The sequence below is a fragment of the Chelonoidis abingdonii genome, chromosome 10 (assembly GCF_003597395.2).
Source record: "Chelonoidis abingdonii isolate Lonesome George chromosome 10, CheloAbing_2.0, whole genome shotgun sequence".
In the NCBI taxonomy this organism is placed as follows: domain Eukaryota; kingdom Metazoa; phylum Chordata; order Testudines; family Testudinidae; genus Chelonoidis; species Chelonoidis abingdonii.
In genome coordinates this window covers 57,935,104-57,953,007 of record NC_133778.1, presented here as the reverse complement: position 1 = coordinate 57,953,007, position 17,904 = coordinate 57,935,104, and the positions used below count along the sequence as shown (strand labels likewise).

Sequence of the window (17,904 nt, the reverse complement as noted above, 5' to 3'; positions counted from 1 at the left end):
ACACCTGTTTCTCAGTACTTTACTGTAGCCATCTGGCCTTGCCCCATCACAATAGATATTAAAGAAGAAATTTTTAAGAGCAATAATTTATTTTTTCAATAAGTTAATTAAAAGAAAAGAAATATCAAATTGTTGCCTGTAAAAATTAATTCTTAGCACTCGTATAAATGCTTGTTTTCAAAATATTGTACAAGCATAAATATATTGTACAAGCATATGAGTTATATGAATGTACATATTGTAATGTAAGTGTTAGTATCTCCATCTTATAGACAGGGATATGGAAACTCAGAGAAATTAAGTGACTTGGATCAAAGTCCTACAGTGTCAGGAGCAGAACTTGGTTTTCCCCTTAGGAGTTCTTGGCCTCCAGCTGCATATTCAGTAAATAAATAATCTTGCTTTTCTAAAATAATACTTTTTAGAAGGAAGTAGATTGGTTTAAATGTTTACTGTAGCCTTTTTCATTGCTTAGCAACTATAACAGTGCTGTGACAACTAGCCTCATGTTGCCCCATTTGCCTATATGGTTCTTCAGTTGAAGACAATAATAATACTTAGCACCTGTTATCTAAGAACGATGACAAAGTGTCTTTCAAAACATTAACTATAAGATAAGTAAATAGTGCTATATTCATTTTTATAGGTAGATAAACTGAGGTTAAGCAGTCTGCAGTTCAAGAATAAAATCCAAAAATGAAATCTTGGCTGCACTGAAATCTATAGGAGTTCTGACATTGATATCAGTGGAGTCAGGATTTCACCTCTGGAATTCTGACTTCTCTGTTCCTTGCTCAAACCACCATTCACTAAACCAATGTGTTTTTTTTTTCAAAGTATAACACTTGGTTTCCTATTATTGGAAATTGTAAATGTAACTTGAGATTCCTGCGGGGCCGGCTTTAGAAAGTGCGGGGCCCAATTAGAATAATTTCAACAGGGCCCCAGCAGGGAAGACAAAAAAAAAATGTAAAAAAAACACATGGGGCTTGTACTCACTGGTGCGCTCCGAGTCTTCGGCGGCACTTCGACAGCAGGTCCTTCACTTGCTCCAGATCTTCGGCAGCACTTAAGGACCTGCAGCTGAAGTGCCGCCGAAGACCCAGAACAAGCGAAGGACCCACCGCCAAAGTGCTACCGAAGACCTGGAGCGCTGCCAGGTGAGTAAAAATTAAAAAGGCGCCTCTATCCAGGGAAGGGATTCTCACTGGGTGCGAGGCCCTCTTAGGCACGGGGCCCGATTCAGGGGAATTGGTGGAATTGGCCTAAAGCCGGCCCTGGATTCCTGGATGCCAGACATGATGTACTTATAGTAGTAACGGTAACTTGCTGAACTCTAAAGCACTAATTGTTCCTTAGTCATTGATATGTTGACTATCTATAGATAATGCAGTCCATTGCCCCGTCACTTCTGACCCATCATTTTACAAACACCCTAGCCCCTCAAATGAGAGACAGTTTTACATCTTTTTAATGTAATTAGCATCAGAGAACAGTCCATGTCATGTGAAGAATTTGACAGGTCTTCACTGAAATTTTAAAAACAATTAAGATGTCAAAGGAAGAAGTACTAGAATCTCTTTATACATAATTACCACTGGTGGAAACTACAGATATTTCATGAAGAAAACTTAACCTGTCCATTCTTTGTCACAAACATAATCCCAAAATATGTAACAGATCACTAACTTATATGTAATTGCCACACATTGCACGCAACCTTCTAGAGTTTATTTCTGTGACCCCAACCTTGCATTCCTTGTGTACTCAGAAGTTTGACTAACTTGATGGACTTTTGGGTCATAAAAAAATGCAGTATCAGACTGCAGAATACATATATTTGGATGAGTTGGAATGGACCTTCCTTCATAGTTTGACTCAGGAAATCCAGAACTCCTTTCCCTATATCATATGGCAAGCAGATTCAGCAGGCTGCAATAATTTGGAGAAACAGGTGGTCACTGCCTAGTTCTTATTTCTAGTTCTATTCCTTTGGGGTAAAATATTGCACATCATTGCTCCAAACTCCCTATTTAAAATGCACACTTTGAAAAACTAGTTCTTAGTAACTATGGCTTCAGACTCCTGGAGTTAGACACCTAAATACCTTTGAAGATCAGTGTATCTGAGAGGGTTTATATATTGGCTTGGAAGGATTACATTTTTATCAGCAATGTCACGGTGCACACACAAATGGATGAAAAATATTTCCATCAATAACAGACATTTACAGATAGGCAAAGTAAGAGAAAAGCTGCTTGAGAACTTATCACAGTCAAAATCCAGTGATGTAGGCTTTTTAATTGGCTTGTTACACATGGACTAGTGAATTAATAGTAAAATCAGGTATGGTATGTTGATTCAAGGATATTTACTTCATATATTTTGACATGTGATGTTGATTTTTATGTTTTAATGATTTATAAAGCTTTAACTTTTTGAATCTCAGTGTCTACTGTCATTACATAGTTGTCTAACCCTTCCATAATTTCCTGCAACTTTCAAAATTTAAATCGATAAAATTATTTTAAAAATAGAAATAAATATATATTACCTGTCAAAATTATTAAAAAATGAAAATAAATTCTATCCATTCTATTTATATAACTCTCAGTACATTTTCCAAACACACAATTCATCCTAAAACTGTTCTGAGAATAAAGACACAGATACACAGACACACAGGAAAAAATTATAATGATTTTTATTAATAATCTAGTGCAAAAATGTGCTTTATAAAAAATGAGGCTTGCGCTTGAGTTTACAATCTAAGTCTAAAAATTATTAAGATGATAAAAGTTCCCTTTTTACATGAAAAGGTCTGGGATTGTTTTTTTAATTTAAGCACTCCTATTTGAAAAATTTGAAATTAATAGTTAAAAAATACATACATAATAACATGTGTACATCACCAGAACCTGTCTATTTGCCAGAGATTTTTAAAAGCACTGACCCAGGGAGAAGGGAGGCTTTCTGGCTATTTGAAGACATGGCAGAGTGGAATTCTTGGCAGAAACAACTTTTGGTTCTGACTTTTCAGTGCTGGGGACCATTTTCCCGCCCAGGCCTGCACTCCCAGCATGTCTTGCCTTGCTTCCCTGCTCCCCTTTCCCAACTTGTTCCTCAGGCTGATGACCATAAGCAGAGAAAAGACAATTGTATTGCAAGGGTGAGAGTTGAACAACAAGGAGGCAAGAGCTGGTGACCCTTTAAGGCAAACGTATGTTGGAACTAGGGGCACTGGGGGTGCTACTGCACCTCCTGACTTGAAGTGGTTTCCATGATATACAGAGTTTACAGCTTGGTTCAATGGCTCTCAGCACCTCCACTATAAAAATTGTTCCAGCACCCCTGAAGGCAAATGACAAACATGAAGCTTTTGGCCTGCTTTGAAGAAGGGCAGGACAAGTTGTGGACTTCTTTATGAGAGGGGTGCAACTGAATTTTGGGTGAGTGTGGATATAGTTTTGGAGGAGCTGGCCAATGCTCCTGTTCTGTGGGAGTGGAAGGAGCTGAGGTACCAGAGATGAATTTGTTTGTCTTTAGTACTGCTGTACAGAAAGTTAAGGATGACTATACTCATCCTTGGTGTTCTGGGAGTTAATATGGTGTGTTATACGTGCTCTCTTAAATTTCAAATTGTTTTAAAAAAATCTCATGTACAGAAGTTTTATCAAAGTCCTTTGTACTAATTTTCAAAGTGTAGTACACTGTTGAAAAGGTATGTGAAGACTGTCTCTTTGGGTAAATAATGATAATGCAGTTAGATTGTTTGAACATTAAACTCCTTTAACTGAGTGAGTTTCCTCATCTGTTTGATTCATTTTGATTCTAGATGACAAAATTCCCATTACTGAGTGCTCTTTTCATACTTTGTCAAAAAATAAAAAGTGGAGATGAGGTGGATAAAGCTCATTTGTAATCTGAGATATTTAACCTGGTTATGCTGTGTTTCGAGATGAACATCCTCTGTCGGTCAAAAGTTTAAAAGCATAAAAACTAAAAAGCAGCATTACCTAGTTAAACTCTAATTCAGTATGTAAACAACATGATTTACAAGTTCAGTCACTGAAGCCTATTTGCTATTCTCATCAAAAGTACATCTTTTTTAAATACAAAAGTACAGAAAATGGGTTTTCGTCAACTGCCTTCCACACAAAAAAGAATACTAAGAGGAACAGAGGTGCAATTGACACTGGAAGTCAAAGCCATAACTACTAACAGTGTATTCCTAAATCCCCCAGATACACTAAACAAGATAAATTATCAAAATAGTTTCTTTACAAGGACAACAAACAAGAAAGCTAAATATAAGAAGAAAATATAACTTTGTTTAGTGTAAAGTTGGTGCCCTCAAAAGCTTTCAGATGTTGCTGTTAGAATTACTTAACATTAGTATTATGGTTCTTAAACTTTTCTGAACTTCACATAGGACATACTTAGGGTGCACTGTAAATACTGAAGTATTTGGTTATCTCTGGCAACTGAAAAGTTTTTCAGAGCAATCACTTATATACCCAACTTGTGGAATTCACTGCTGCAGGAAATGATGCAATCAAATACTGTGGTTGGACTTTTTAAAAGGCTGGATAATTTTATGACCAGTAATTACAGTAGAGATGGGATTAGGCATTGATTCTACAAGCTAGTATGTCACTTGAACCCATGCACCAACATGGAGCTCCATTCTGAGCAGTGGGGCTCCATGTGTGTAGAGGGGTCTACTCGTGTGAGCTTTCAGGATCCAGGACATCATGATTTACTTTTGGATGTTTCAAATTTGAACCAGACAGAGATCTGGATTTCAGAAATGGCTCTTATCATAATGCTGCACTGAACCAAAATCCCACACCTTAACATTAGACAGTTCAAAATACAAATCACAATTTTGTGGCTTGATTCTCTAATTTTCAGCAAATTGTGTTTATAAGAGCAATTGTATCCTGACTAGGACATAAAATAAAAACCGGCAGCAGTCAGGGAGGCTTTGATACTTCTTTTATCTAACAACCACACAGGAGTAGTTGGTTAATGCACAAGCCTTTGAAGCGAAAAGCCCATTATGATCATCATTTATTTATTAGTTATTGTTTATCATGTTTTAATATATTTATCTTCTTTACTCTGTTTAGATCAAGTTTTTGGCTCCCATTTGCACTTAGTGTGTGAGCACGAAAATTCCACGGTCCCTTTATTTGTAAAACGGTGCATAGAAGCTGTTGAAAAAAGAGGTGGGTAACTTAATATCATCAACACTATTTTTCATTTCTACAGCCATATTTACAACTGATGCTCTAACTTAAGAACTCCACTTGTCTTGCCAGAGAAGCCATGCAGTCCAAATTATACTTTAGTGATTCACTCCACTATTACAGATTCTTTTTCTTTTTGTTTTTTTTACAATAAAGATATTAATAAAATAAATTAATGCTAATTATTGTCTCTATATTGTCTGTTTGACATATTCTTGGTTCAGTTGCAAACTTTTTGTGTGCAAGCCAATGCTAAAACATTCATAAAATGTCAGTAATTACAGTGCTAGAACTCTCATAACATTCATACTAAGATCCCTTGTGGTTGTTATGCCATTACATTTTTTGGTAAGTCCCCAATGTTACCTAACCAAAACAAATGCTAATCTAACTTATAAATAGTTTTAGAGTCTCTCTTACATTTAGTTCCTCTTCTGAATTTGGGTGCCTGTTTTTACTGATGTTATTCAAAGCTATAGTACTGTCCGAGGTTATGATGCACTTTCATTTGTATTTTAAGAGTTTTTGTTTAATCATAAATAATCACAGCAAAATAAAATATAATTACGACATTTGATCTTTCTTCCCTCACTGAAGGTCATTTTCACTGGAAGTAGTACAGAATCCGAAAAATGTATTGTGTAAAAATGTGAGGCTTAATCACCATTTCTTTCAAGTTGACAACTTGTTCCAGGGGTCATGGGAAAAGTATATCTTGCAAAAGATAGTTTTCAAAATAAAGATGGGACAACCCAGTGCTGTTGTTGTCTAGAATCTGAATAAAAAAGAGAACCAGTGGAAAATAAAAAGATCTTTAGACAGTTAATCACAAAGGAGAAAGCAATTTTAATTTAATGATTGTTAGCTGGGTTTATGTGAAGGGTGCAATGAAATTGGCCCAGAGATTCAAACTCCTGGAAATTCATGACTTAATTATGTAGAAAAGACTGCACTGGAAATGCTATTATTCCCAGAGGGGCTGGTAGACAGGAAGTGCCAGAATAACAAAGCAGAGGTATTGTGCCTGGGGAGATAGTGGCAGTGGTTTTTGGAAGAAAGGAGCACAACATTCCAACAGGGGATAGGACAGAGAGAGAAATATAGAGGGGAGGAGTGAGAAAGTTCTACAGGGTAAGAAGGAGGAGGAGGAGAGAAAAAGAGAAGGAGATTGCAAATGGGACAAATGGAAATTAGAGAGAAAATCAATTTTATTTTTTAAAATTAGCAATATGAAAACCCCAAACCTTGTACAGCTTGCCTAGTTTCATGTTTCAGTCTCTGCTCAGGTTCATTGAAAGGTGCACCTAGTATTTGTAGATGTTTTGAGTAGCCTGGGAGTAACCCAGGAGGAAGGAAGCCAAAGGTGCCTTTATACACCTGTGCACCTCCCAAAATCCAGGCTACAGGTGCAGGGGGGATGAGGAGAGGGGTAGTACAGCCCCCAATACAAGCATCCCAGGGCATCTATAACTTATGGCATCCTTACCTAGGCTGCCTATGGGCTATTCTTCAGCCTAAAATAGCCAGAGTGCAGAGCCCTCTAGCCATGAACCCTCCAACACTGACCATCCCTCCCTTACCTCTAAACCTTGATTGAAGAGTGACATAGGGCTGCTTACACTGGCTCCACATTTCTGCACTTGAGGAGTTTACCTAGAACCCCAGTAGCCCCTTTACAACCCACTTTTTGTGCTGCAGCTGGGGACAGAATCCTACCCAAAGACTTATACCATTGGTCATGATACTGGCTCTTGACGAATAAATAATAATTAAAATAGATGTATTTTACATATGACTACAGGTGTCTGTCCTGTATCTTATTATATGAGACACTTGGTCCTGTATCCCATTTATTGCAACTGTGTGCAGGTGTATGCATGTAAATGGTCCCCAAAATGAGCCCCCACTCTTGTGCAAACAAAATAAAAAAAGCAAAAAGTTAAAAGGGAAAAAGAAAGCTGTTGTCAATCATTTGTGTGTTTCAGGTTCTCGCTATCCTAGTGTCCATTGTTAATGCTAAATTATAATAGAAAAAGCCGAAGTATGTAAGATAGCTGTATGGATATCAAATGAATTCATAAGGATTAATAGGAAAATGTGTGTCATCGTTTCTACAGAGTAATTGATCCTTTAAAGCACTGCATTATTGTGCTTTGGTTCATGTGCTTTTTTCATAATTGCAGGAAATTTAAGCTAGTATATCATTTTAGTTAGTACAGTATGTAAATAAAAACTAATCTCAGTGGTATGAGATAAAATTTCATTGTGCTGTATTTACGAGTTTGTACTTGATATATATTTTTCTATTATCATTTTCTTGGATTAAGATCCTCGCATTTACTCGTATTCTATTTACTCTAAGTGTTGTTTTTACTAAGTTCTGGCATAAACTATCTCAGAACAGCAGTAATTTATGTGAAGCTAAGTCCAATATTTATGCAAGCTTCTGATGACATTTTATACTGGGGTTGGTATTAGGAAGCAGTATGTGGAGGTGCCAAGTCTCCCGGCATGGCTGAGACTCAACAGATCTAAAGCCCTCCTCCTAATGGCCAGATATGCCTCCAGCCAAGACACTCAACTGCAGAGTCATGGGAAATACTTATGTACCAATTATGGGAAAGGCACATTTAATGAAAACTTTATGTTTACTTTCATAGTCTTAGTAAGATGGCCTAAATACTCAGAACAGCTGGCACATTCGCTGTTTTGGAAAAGATTTTTTTCCCTCATGGTTACTTTTTCTTTTTAGAAAATATCACCTATATACTGTACTGTATCAAAAAATGTTGCTTATATACTTAATTTTTAAAAAAAAAATCCAAAAAACACATCTTCTGAGTCCAGCCCTATATTGGAGCATGAGCTTTCGTGGGTGAATACCCACTTCGTCAGATGCATGCACCCATGAAAGCTCATGCTCCAATACGTCTGTTAGTCTATAAGGTGCCACAGGAATCTATGCTGCTTTTACAGATCCAGACTAACACGCCTACCCCTCTGATACGTGACAGCCCTATATGTTGCCTATTTGAACCAGAAAGAACAAGACATTCATGCTTTGCTGGACAACTGTGCTGTTAACAAGACATAACCATTATGTTATGAAGGTGCTTATATGTCATATACTGTGCCCAATAAAATGTTGTTTACGTTTTTCAATTTTAGCATATTGTGGCCACACATAGGAAAGCAAGTCTAATAGTGAGCTAAGTAAAACATACCATCTAGTATGTTTCCTTATCTTTATGATTTCATATTATACTGTCAAACCTCAAGAGAATTTTGCAATACACTGACATGGTAGGGTAGGTAACTTGCTATTGGCCAGTTTTGTATCTTAGTTACACTAAGTGTATCCAGAATACCTCCTTTCAATCAATGGAATTACTCTGGAATCAGACTGGTGTAACTGAGATCAGAAACTGACTCTGCTAGATGTTGTTTGCCTCTTAGCCAGCCTTTTAATATACATGGAAAGGACAGGAGTTCTTTCTGTCCAGTAAACTTCTCTTCTCAGACGATAATACAGCACTAACTAGTCCACAAACATTAGTTTATACAGTTGTGAGCTCCAACTTTGTAATCTCTCATTTACTATCTCTAACTGTGGAAATGGAACTGGGTACAGAGTGTCTCATTTCGTGAGCCATATTTCAGGGCTGTCAAGATAGTTTATCATAAATATTAAAATAAAATATTAGGCCCAGTTCTTCAAACCCTACATGAGTGGTCCACTGACTTAAAGTTTTCAGGTGCATGCTCATTATTTTTTTCCTATCCATTTTCCTTCCTTCATTATTTTTTTCCTATCCTTGTTCCTTCTTCAATATTTGGTGAAATGCTGTCCCAAAAATATGAGGAGCCCAACCCTGATCCTTTTCAGTCAATAGGACCTTTGCTACCAGTTTAACTGGGAGAAAGAGTGGACTCTTGGTGTCCAGTAGAGTAGTCCCTACACAGAAAGCTTCTATTATTTCCTTAAGGCTAGATGGTAACTGAACATTCTGCCTTGAGTAAGGTTGATGTATCCCTGAGCTACACTTAGGGAAAAATTGTGAGTGACAGAGTCACAACTCTTCTCTTGCTCCCACTTTCTCTCCGAGTGGGAAGAATCATATAATTAAAAAATCATACGATTGGAAGGGACCTCGAGAAGTCATCTACTCCATCCCCTGCACTCATGGCAAGACAAGTATTATCTAGACCATCCCTGAAAGATGTTTGTCTAACCTGCTCTTAAAAATTGCCAGTGATGGAGATTCCACAACCTGCCTAGACAATTTATTCCAGTGCTTAACTACCCTGACAGTTAGGAAGTTTTTCCTAATGTCCAACCTAAACCTCTCTTGCTACTATTTAAGCCCATTGCATCTAGTCCTTTCCTCAGATGTTAAGGAGAACAATTTTCTACCTCCTCCTTGTAACAACCTTTTACGTACTTGAAAACTGTTATCTCAGTCTTCTCTTCTCCAGACTAAACAAACCCAGTTTTTTCAATCTTCCCTCATAGGTCGTTTTTTCTAGACCTTTAATAATTTTTGTTGCTCTTCTCTGGACTTTCTCCAATTTATACACATCTTTCCTGAAATGTGGCACCCAGAACTTGACACAATACTCCCACTGAGGCCTAATCAGCAGAGAGAAGAGAGAAATAATTACTTTTCATCTCTTGCTTACAACACTCCTGAGAATGTTTGCTTTTTTTTCATCAGTGTTACAGAGTTGACTCACATTTAGCTTGTGATCCATTATGACCCCTAGATCCCTTTCCGCAGTACTCCTTCCTGGGCAGTTATTTCCCATTTTGTATATGTGTAACTGATTGTTCCTTCCTAAGTGGAGTACTTTGCATTTGTTCTTATTGAATTTCATCCTATTTACTTCAGACCATTTCTCTAATTTGTTCAGATCATTTTGAATTTTAGTCCTATCCTCCAAAGCACTAGCAACCCCTCCTAACTTTGTATCAACGATAAACTTTATAAATGTACTTTCTTTGCCATTATCTAAATCATTTATGAAGATATTGAACAGAGCCAGATCCAGAACTGATCTCTGCAGGACTCCTCTCGATATGCCCTTCCAGCTTGACTGTGAACCACTGATAACTACTCTCTGGAAACAGTTCTCTGGAAACTACTCTCTGGAAACAGTAATGCAACAACCTTATAGTAGCTCCATCTAGGTTGTATTTCCCTAGTTTGTTTATGAGCAGGTCATGCAAGATGGTATCAAAAGCCTTACTAAAGTCAAGATATACCACATCTACTGCTCTCCCCATTCACAAGGTTTGTTACCCTGTCAAAGAAAACTATTAGGCTGGTTTGACACTATTTGTTCCTGACAAATCCATGTTGACTGTTAGTTATTACTTTATTGTCTTCTAGGTGTTTGCAAATTGATTGCTTAATTATTTGCTCCATTATCTTTCCAAATACTGAAGTTAAGCTGACTGGTTTTTAATTCGCCAGGTTCTCTTTATTTCCCTTTTTATAGATTGGCACTATATTTGCTCTTTTCCAGTCCTCTGGAATCGCTCCCTTTTCCATGACTTTTCGAAGATAATCGCTCAGATATCTCCTACACCAGCTCCTTGAGTATTTTAGGATATATTTCATCAGGCCCTGGTGACTTGAAGACATCTAACTACATTCCTTTGCCTCTCTTCATGGAGCAGTTTACTTAGTTACAGATTAACTAGGATGAGGCCAGAGCTCCTCACCCATTTCTGCTTGTTCCCATCAGGGAATATTGGGTGAGTAGCCAGAGACACAATCTGAGCAGGGCCAAGCATTGGAGGGAAGGAAGCTTTTGACAATCTAACCCTCAGCGTATACAGTAATTCACAGACTGTGCAGTCTTGCCAAGGGAGGGGCTCTCATCTCAAGTTTTTGTGTCTCTATGCCAGTTATTATTTCCAGTAATTTCTTGAATCATTTGTCTGGATATGTCTGGACTGTCTGGATATGTGGACTCTCTACTCAGACCCTATGCCACCAGCACTCCCAGCTATCTCCGTGACACCACTGATTTCCTGAGGAAACTACAATGCATTGGTCACCTCCCAGAAAACACCATCCTAGCCACCATGGATACCATGGATGTAGAAGGCTTCTCTACACAAACATACCCACACACAGATGAATACAAGCTGTCAGGAACAGTATCCCTGATGATGCCACAGCACAACTGGCTGCTGACTCTGTGCCTTTAATACTCACACACAACTATTTCAAGTTTGATGACAAATATATACCTCCAGATCAGTGGCACTGCTATGGGCACCCGCATGGCCCCACAATAACGCCAATATTTTATGGCTGACCTGGAACAACGCTCCTCAGCTCTCGTCCACTCACGCCCCTTCTCTACCTACGCTACATTGATGACATCTTCATCATCTGGACCCATGGGAAAGGAGACTCTAGAAAAAATTCCACCACGATTTCAACAACTTCCACCCCACCATCAACCTCAGCCTGGACCAATCTACACAGGAGGTCCACTTTCTAGACACCCACGGTGCAAATAAGTGATGGTCACATTAACACCACCCTATATCGAAAACCTACCGACCGCTATGCCTACCTTCATGCCTCCAGCTCCATCCCGGGCACATCACACGAATCCATTGTCTACAGCCAAGCACTGAGTACAACCGCATCTGCTCTAACCCCTCAGACAGAGACCAACACCTACAAAATCTCCACCAAAGCATTCTCAAAACTACAATACCGCACGAGGAAATTAGGAAACAAGATCAACAGAGCCAGACGTGTACCCAGAAGCCTCCTACTGCAAGACAAACCCAAGAAAGAAACCAACAGGACTCCACTGGCCATCACATACAGCCCCAGCTAAAACCCCTCCAACGCATCAATCAGGGACAGGGCCTCACCCTCCCTGACTGAACTAACCTCGTTATCTCTAGCTTGCTTGCTAGCATATATATACCTGCCCCTGGAAATTTCCACTACCTGCGTCTGACGAAGTGGCTATTCACCCACGAAAGCTCACACTCCAAAACGTCTGTTAGTCTATAAGGTGCCACAGGATTCTCTGCTGCTTTTACAGATCCAGACTAACACGGCTACCCCTCTGATACTTGTTTATTTTGTTATTCATGGACCCTTTAAAGTTCCACTGGCTGTTTTTAAGTAAAACTCATTTTAAAAAATTAGAAACATCACTCTGTAGTACCTAAACAAAATGCCAACCAGTACCTTTTCATAGCAAGACTTGATCATGCGAAAGTGATCTGATATTAAAATCTTTTCCAGGGATGATAATTTTCCTGTGTCACAATAAACTAACACATCAAATATTTTACTACCCTAAACATGTTGTTGTGCAAATAGTATATTTTAGGTTTGTGAAGGAATGGGGCTAGTCTTCCAGGGACATTTGATTTCATTTATCTTGGCATCAATCTATTGAAACATGGTTTTGACAATTCATTCTTCCCCTACCTTTCCAAATCCAACTTACTCTGCCCAAATCAATTTAAATGACTTTAAAATGATACCATCAGCTCTGCAGTCGATGATTACAGGTATAGGTTTTATTATGAAGTGAACATTGCAGACATTGTTTTTTCTCTCTTTTTTTGGAGCACAATATGCTGTGACAGGAACGATACATAAAATTGCATATTTGACTCAGTGCCGAAAAGCCACCCTGGGATCCATAACCTTGCCTAAAGATTTAAGAAAGACCTTTAGTCCACTTCTGAGAAGGTTCTTAGCTCAGAAAACTTTATCTCTCAACTTTGCTTCTTAGCAGCTGTTATGTTTTTTGCTGTCATTTGTTTGACAGGATCCAGTTATAGGTTCCGATGTCTGTTTAAAGAAACAGGGAGGTTGTTGGCTTTAAAATTCCCTTACTGCTTGTGTGTTCAACATTTTCCCAGGCTTTTCTACATAGTTTGCCAAGCAAAGGGACTGACCTTTTGTAGCAAACACTTTTTCATTTCTAAATGCTCACTTTGATTTTTGTCCCATTTTATGCTCATTCCAAACTGTTTACAACCCACTAAAAATGACTGTGAATTATATGTTTGTGTAATGGATTCCTCTTGTGGTTGGAGTAGAATGTTTACTTTGAACAATTAGTTATCTTTGGGTAGATTATAGTGACCTGAAAAAAAGAGTGGCTAAAATTATTATGGTACCTTAACTATTTCCTTTTGTTATCTTCTATGTTAGTCTAACGTTATTCACTGAGCTTCATTGCTCTAAGCTTACAATGAGAAAATCACATTGAACAGGAGCTGTGACAAAGCCTCTACTAGTAGTTCTGCTCAGATCTGTTGGGCATTCTATTAGATTATGGCTAGACATATATTTTAGAAGTAACTAATAATTTTGAGTACCTGCATTTTGAGGTTCCCAACCTTAAAAGAGCCTGATTTTCAGGAATTTTTGAGCAGCTGCCCTCTGAAAATCACACCTCATAAAGTTGTTTCAAGTTGGGCACCCCAAAATCACTAGTCACTTTTGAAAACATTGGCCTGATTGTCCAAAACTGCATTCTAGTTGGCTGGGATCTCATCACAGAAACACAATAAAAAATCCCTATTTCACTATGTTCAGTGATTGAGGGAGAAGATTTATTGGTAGGGACAAAAATAAAGTATCTTGTGGGATGGTAGTGAAGTGATGCAGTCATCTCCCCCAGGTATTTAGGACCTTCACAAACCACACCCCTTTCTACTCCAAGTGCAAGGCATGTTTCTTTGACCTTGCCTTTTCTAACACATAGCCGCAACTATTTATATTACACACACACACACAGGCACCCTACTAAAACAGAACTCTCCGCTCCACCTGCTTCTCCCTCTAGGAAGAGAATGGGAGAACAAACAACATATGAGAGATGTAGTCATGTGCTTGATGGATAACTGGAAGTTGTTCCGATATTACAGTGATAAGCCCAGTATAAGAACATAGAATATAGTACAGTAAAATAGATCCTGAGGGAGAGAACGATGAAGGTGAAAAATGGCAGTTTAAACTACCGTGTCCCACAAATTACCAAGATGCCATTTTGGCAGCAGCTTGTGCCCTTTTCATCTGCTTTTAACTGACATTCTAAAAGAGAAACTGGGAGTCCAAATTGCTGGGGGATTTTTTTATAAAAGTGAGACAAAAATAGCTGTTGTGTCATAAATTGCTCCTGAAAGGACAGCTGCATTTTGGGGGGACAAATTAAGCACCTAAGAGACCAAATAGTCTATAGAATTGAATAAATGGAGAAAGTTAAAAATAATTGCTAACAATAAAAGTGGGTATATTCTTCCTATTTTATCCTTTTCCTAGGAACTACTTTTTATAGTGGAAGGATACATTTAGTAAGACATTTATTTTTATTTTTTACAAAAATGTAAAATTAATTAGCCTTATCTAATAATGGCCACCCATTAGTAGACACTTTTGGGGTAGTTGACGACACAAAGCCAGGACAGCCAAAGTATGTACGAATAGCCTACAACTTTTCATAGTTTACCAGTGTATATAGTAAGATGCTATTGTTATTAGATTTGTACTAAATGATCTCTTGACCCATTGGGCCAGTTCCTGAGCAGGAGCCAAGAAGTGCACAGGGCAGTTCAAGAAGAGATGCTCCCTCAGTCCTGGGTCTGTCCAGGTGCCAGCTAGTCTCAGACATAAATTAGAGTAGGAGCATCTGACAGTTGTCCCAACGGGGCATTTTGGAAGCTGGGAATCAAGGGGAGTCCTTTAATGGTCAGCTACACTGTCTTTAGGGCAGTTTTACACCACTGTTAGAGTGCAAATTTGCTTTAAGGCAGCGTAGGACATGGGCCATGAATTATAGTTTAGAAGTTACTTTGCGCCTTGTTTCCCTTTGTATATCTTTTATTGTTGCAAGCTTTTCTGTCATAAACACAGGATTTCATCCATGAATAACAAGCAGTTCATTTTCTATGATTTCATTCATTTATTTGGAATACATTTATTTACTTTTTCTTTCTAATAACATTTTTTTCTATCTTTGCCCCTGCCTCCAGGCCTACAGTTGCTTGCTTGCTCACTTTGATATAATTTTACATGCTGCTTCCAGTTGCCTTAGAATTCAGTACCCTGAAAGTCCATTACTGGTCCACTAAACTATCTGAGCTCCTAGTTCTGCTACTTTTTTTACTGTTCATTCTTTCCCACTTTGGGATAATCTATTATAGTTGGATCCAGGCACATGCTAAAAGCTAATACTTCCGTAAAGAATGTGCAATTTGTACTGTTTAGCTTATGATGAGATTCTTGAAGACTTTTTATGATTCTGTCTTGTTCCAAGGAGACTTCTGCTCCCTGCTTTTATAAGCACTGAGTGAGGGAAGTGAGAGGGGGGAGCAAAATCAAAACAAACTGATAAAAAAAATTACATGCTGAAAAAAAAATCCAGCAGTTCAGCAGATAAACTCTTTTTCCAGGGAATATTTGTGGACTGAACAAAAATGTTTCTGAGGGCAATGAACTATGTTTACTTTAAAGTGGCCATCAACCATAATCTTAAATGTACAGATGAATGCAATGTGAAACAACTGAACAAAGTTCAGAGAAAACTTCTTGCAAGTTTGTGATTTAAAATGTTGTATTTTTACTTCTGAGTAGAAATTAACAGCAGTTTAGTTTTGTACAAATGCATTGGCAAGGATTCCTCAACTAGTTCTATGTTCAGACTCAGGCAATCCCACTATAGCCACCTTTCTTAGAGCATGAGCCAGTTAATAGTGTTGTGCGAGGTCCAAGATAGAATTGGCTCTGTAGGGGTATTCACTCTGGGGCCTCTGTCTGCTAGAAAGCCACATTCTAAGTTTGAAACAAAAAATCAAGTGTCAACAGGAAACATCAAGCAAGGGCAAATTGGGGAAAAGAGGGAAACAGCAGAATAAAAAACCTGATCTTACACAGTACAGAAAGGAAGAAAAATGTATTTTAAAATTCCAGAAGCATGTAAAGTAAGCTAGACAAAAGAAGTTAGACATAAACACTGTACTGGAAAAAAGACAAAGCCTTTGAACCAGTTGACATCTTTTTACCTGATTCCTGCTTCATTGACTAATCTGTTCCAGAGAAATGTATCCTCCTTACCCCCTTGCTAGTGACAACAGGCAGACACTGAGTGCACCACAGTAACAGTTGCAGTGCCTGGGCCAAATTCATCCCTGGTGTAAATGCAATGCTTTCACTGGTGTTACACCAGGGATGAATTGAGCTTTTGCTTTTTTCTAACATGGTATAATTGATCGCTGTGTAACCTTTTATAAGGAGATGTAGGTTTTATGTTCAGAATTTTCCATAAAACCTTTCTCAAAAAGTAAACCCACTTAACTTATGAAAATAAAACTGAGTACCATACAAAGGCGTCTAAAAATTAAAACAACTTCAAAATACATTATAAGTGAAATACGTTATATTGACACATATTAGAGCCAAGACTATGGAGAAAATAAAACCAAATAAAACATTTTCTCATTGTCTTACTCTATGTCAATGAGAAAATGAAGGCCCTGACTTACCTCTAGTCAGAGCCATATGAAGGGAAGCTCATTTTTGAGAATATCCACCTCCCAGCCACAAAAAATATTAAAGAATAAGCATTATTCTCCCTTCCTCCTCCAAATCCAAGATGTGAGACACAGTGCTATAGCTTAGCACCAGCATTTATACCATCAAGCTATGTGTTTCTACTGTAAACCCCTATATTAAGATCTTAATAACTCAACCATAAAAACACACTTTGGGCTAAAGCTTGGCATGATGAGTCGAGTCCTACCCTGGAAGGAAATGTTTACAAAATGGTGATTTCAGATTCTTTTTCTGCCCCTGTTCTTCAGAAATGGCTTAATGATTTTTAAATAAAATTATGTATGCAATTATTCCTTAATGTGGACTAATTGCTTTTGTATTTTGGAAAAAATAAATATTATAGTACTTGGGTTGATATTTTTTTTAAAGGAAGTGCTCCTGCAATAAAAAGAATTAAATAATCCACTATGGGGTGGATTTTAAAAATTTGTAGCCTGCAACTTGCAGGAGAACTAATTGTTGTAATTTTATTACTGCAGTTATTTACTAGAACAGTTTACGTCATATCAATGGCTAACCATGAGATATGAGAGGATAATCAGATTGATGCCTAAATGAGAATAGATCTCACAAATAATTTCAGGAGCAAAGAAGAGGTTAAAAAACAGGCCCTATGGTTGTTTCTGTAACTCAGTTTGCACCCAGTGGATTTATGAAATTTACATTGCATGGAGTTAATAATCTGGTAACTAAGAAATCCCCAAATAGGCTATTACATGTTAACCCATTATGTATATTGAATTCGTGTTTCTTTTAAAGATCCCCAAATTAGACATTAACCTAATAGACTGCTCTAGCTCAATCAGGATCCTAACAGGTTATTGGTTCAAGAAGAGTTTTTAAGAATCCACATTGTAATTATATATACCAAATTCTGCTTGGTTACATGCAAACAACCTCATTGGTTTGAATGGAGTTCTACACAGAATGTGACCTTGTCATTTCATAATAAACCATAAATATATCATTTAGAGAATGAATTGACCTATTTGATCATCTAATCCATCTGTCAATGAATGATTGCTCCACACAGCATATTTTCT

At 37.8% G+C, this 17,904-nt stretch overlaps 1 protein-coding gene across 2 annotated transcripts in view; it reads left to right on the top strand.

The window, feature by feature from the left end:
* Positions 1-17,904, top strand: part of ARHGAP15 (Rho GTPase activating protein 15) — a 467,195-nt gene that overhangs the window by 294,727 nt on the left and 154,564 nt on the right. For both annotated transcript variants that reach the window (XM_032780498.1, XM_032780495.1), the window contains one exon: positions 5,133-5,231. In XM_032780498.1, the coding sequence (XP_032636389.1) occupies positions 5,133-5,231 (99 nt within the window). The remainder of the gene's footprint in view (positions 1-5,132; positions 5,232-17,904) is intronic.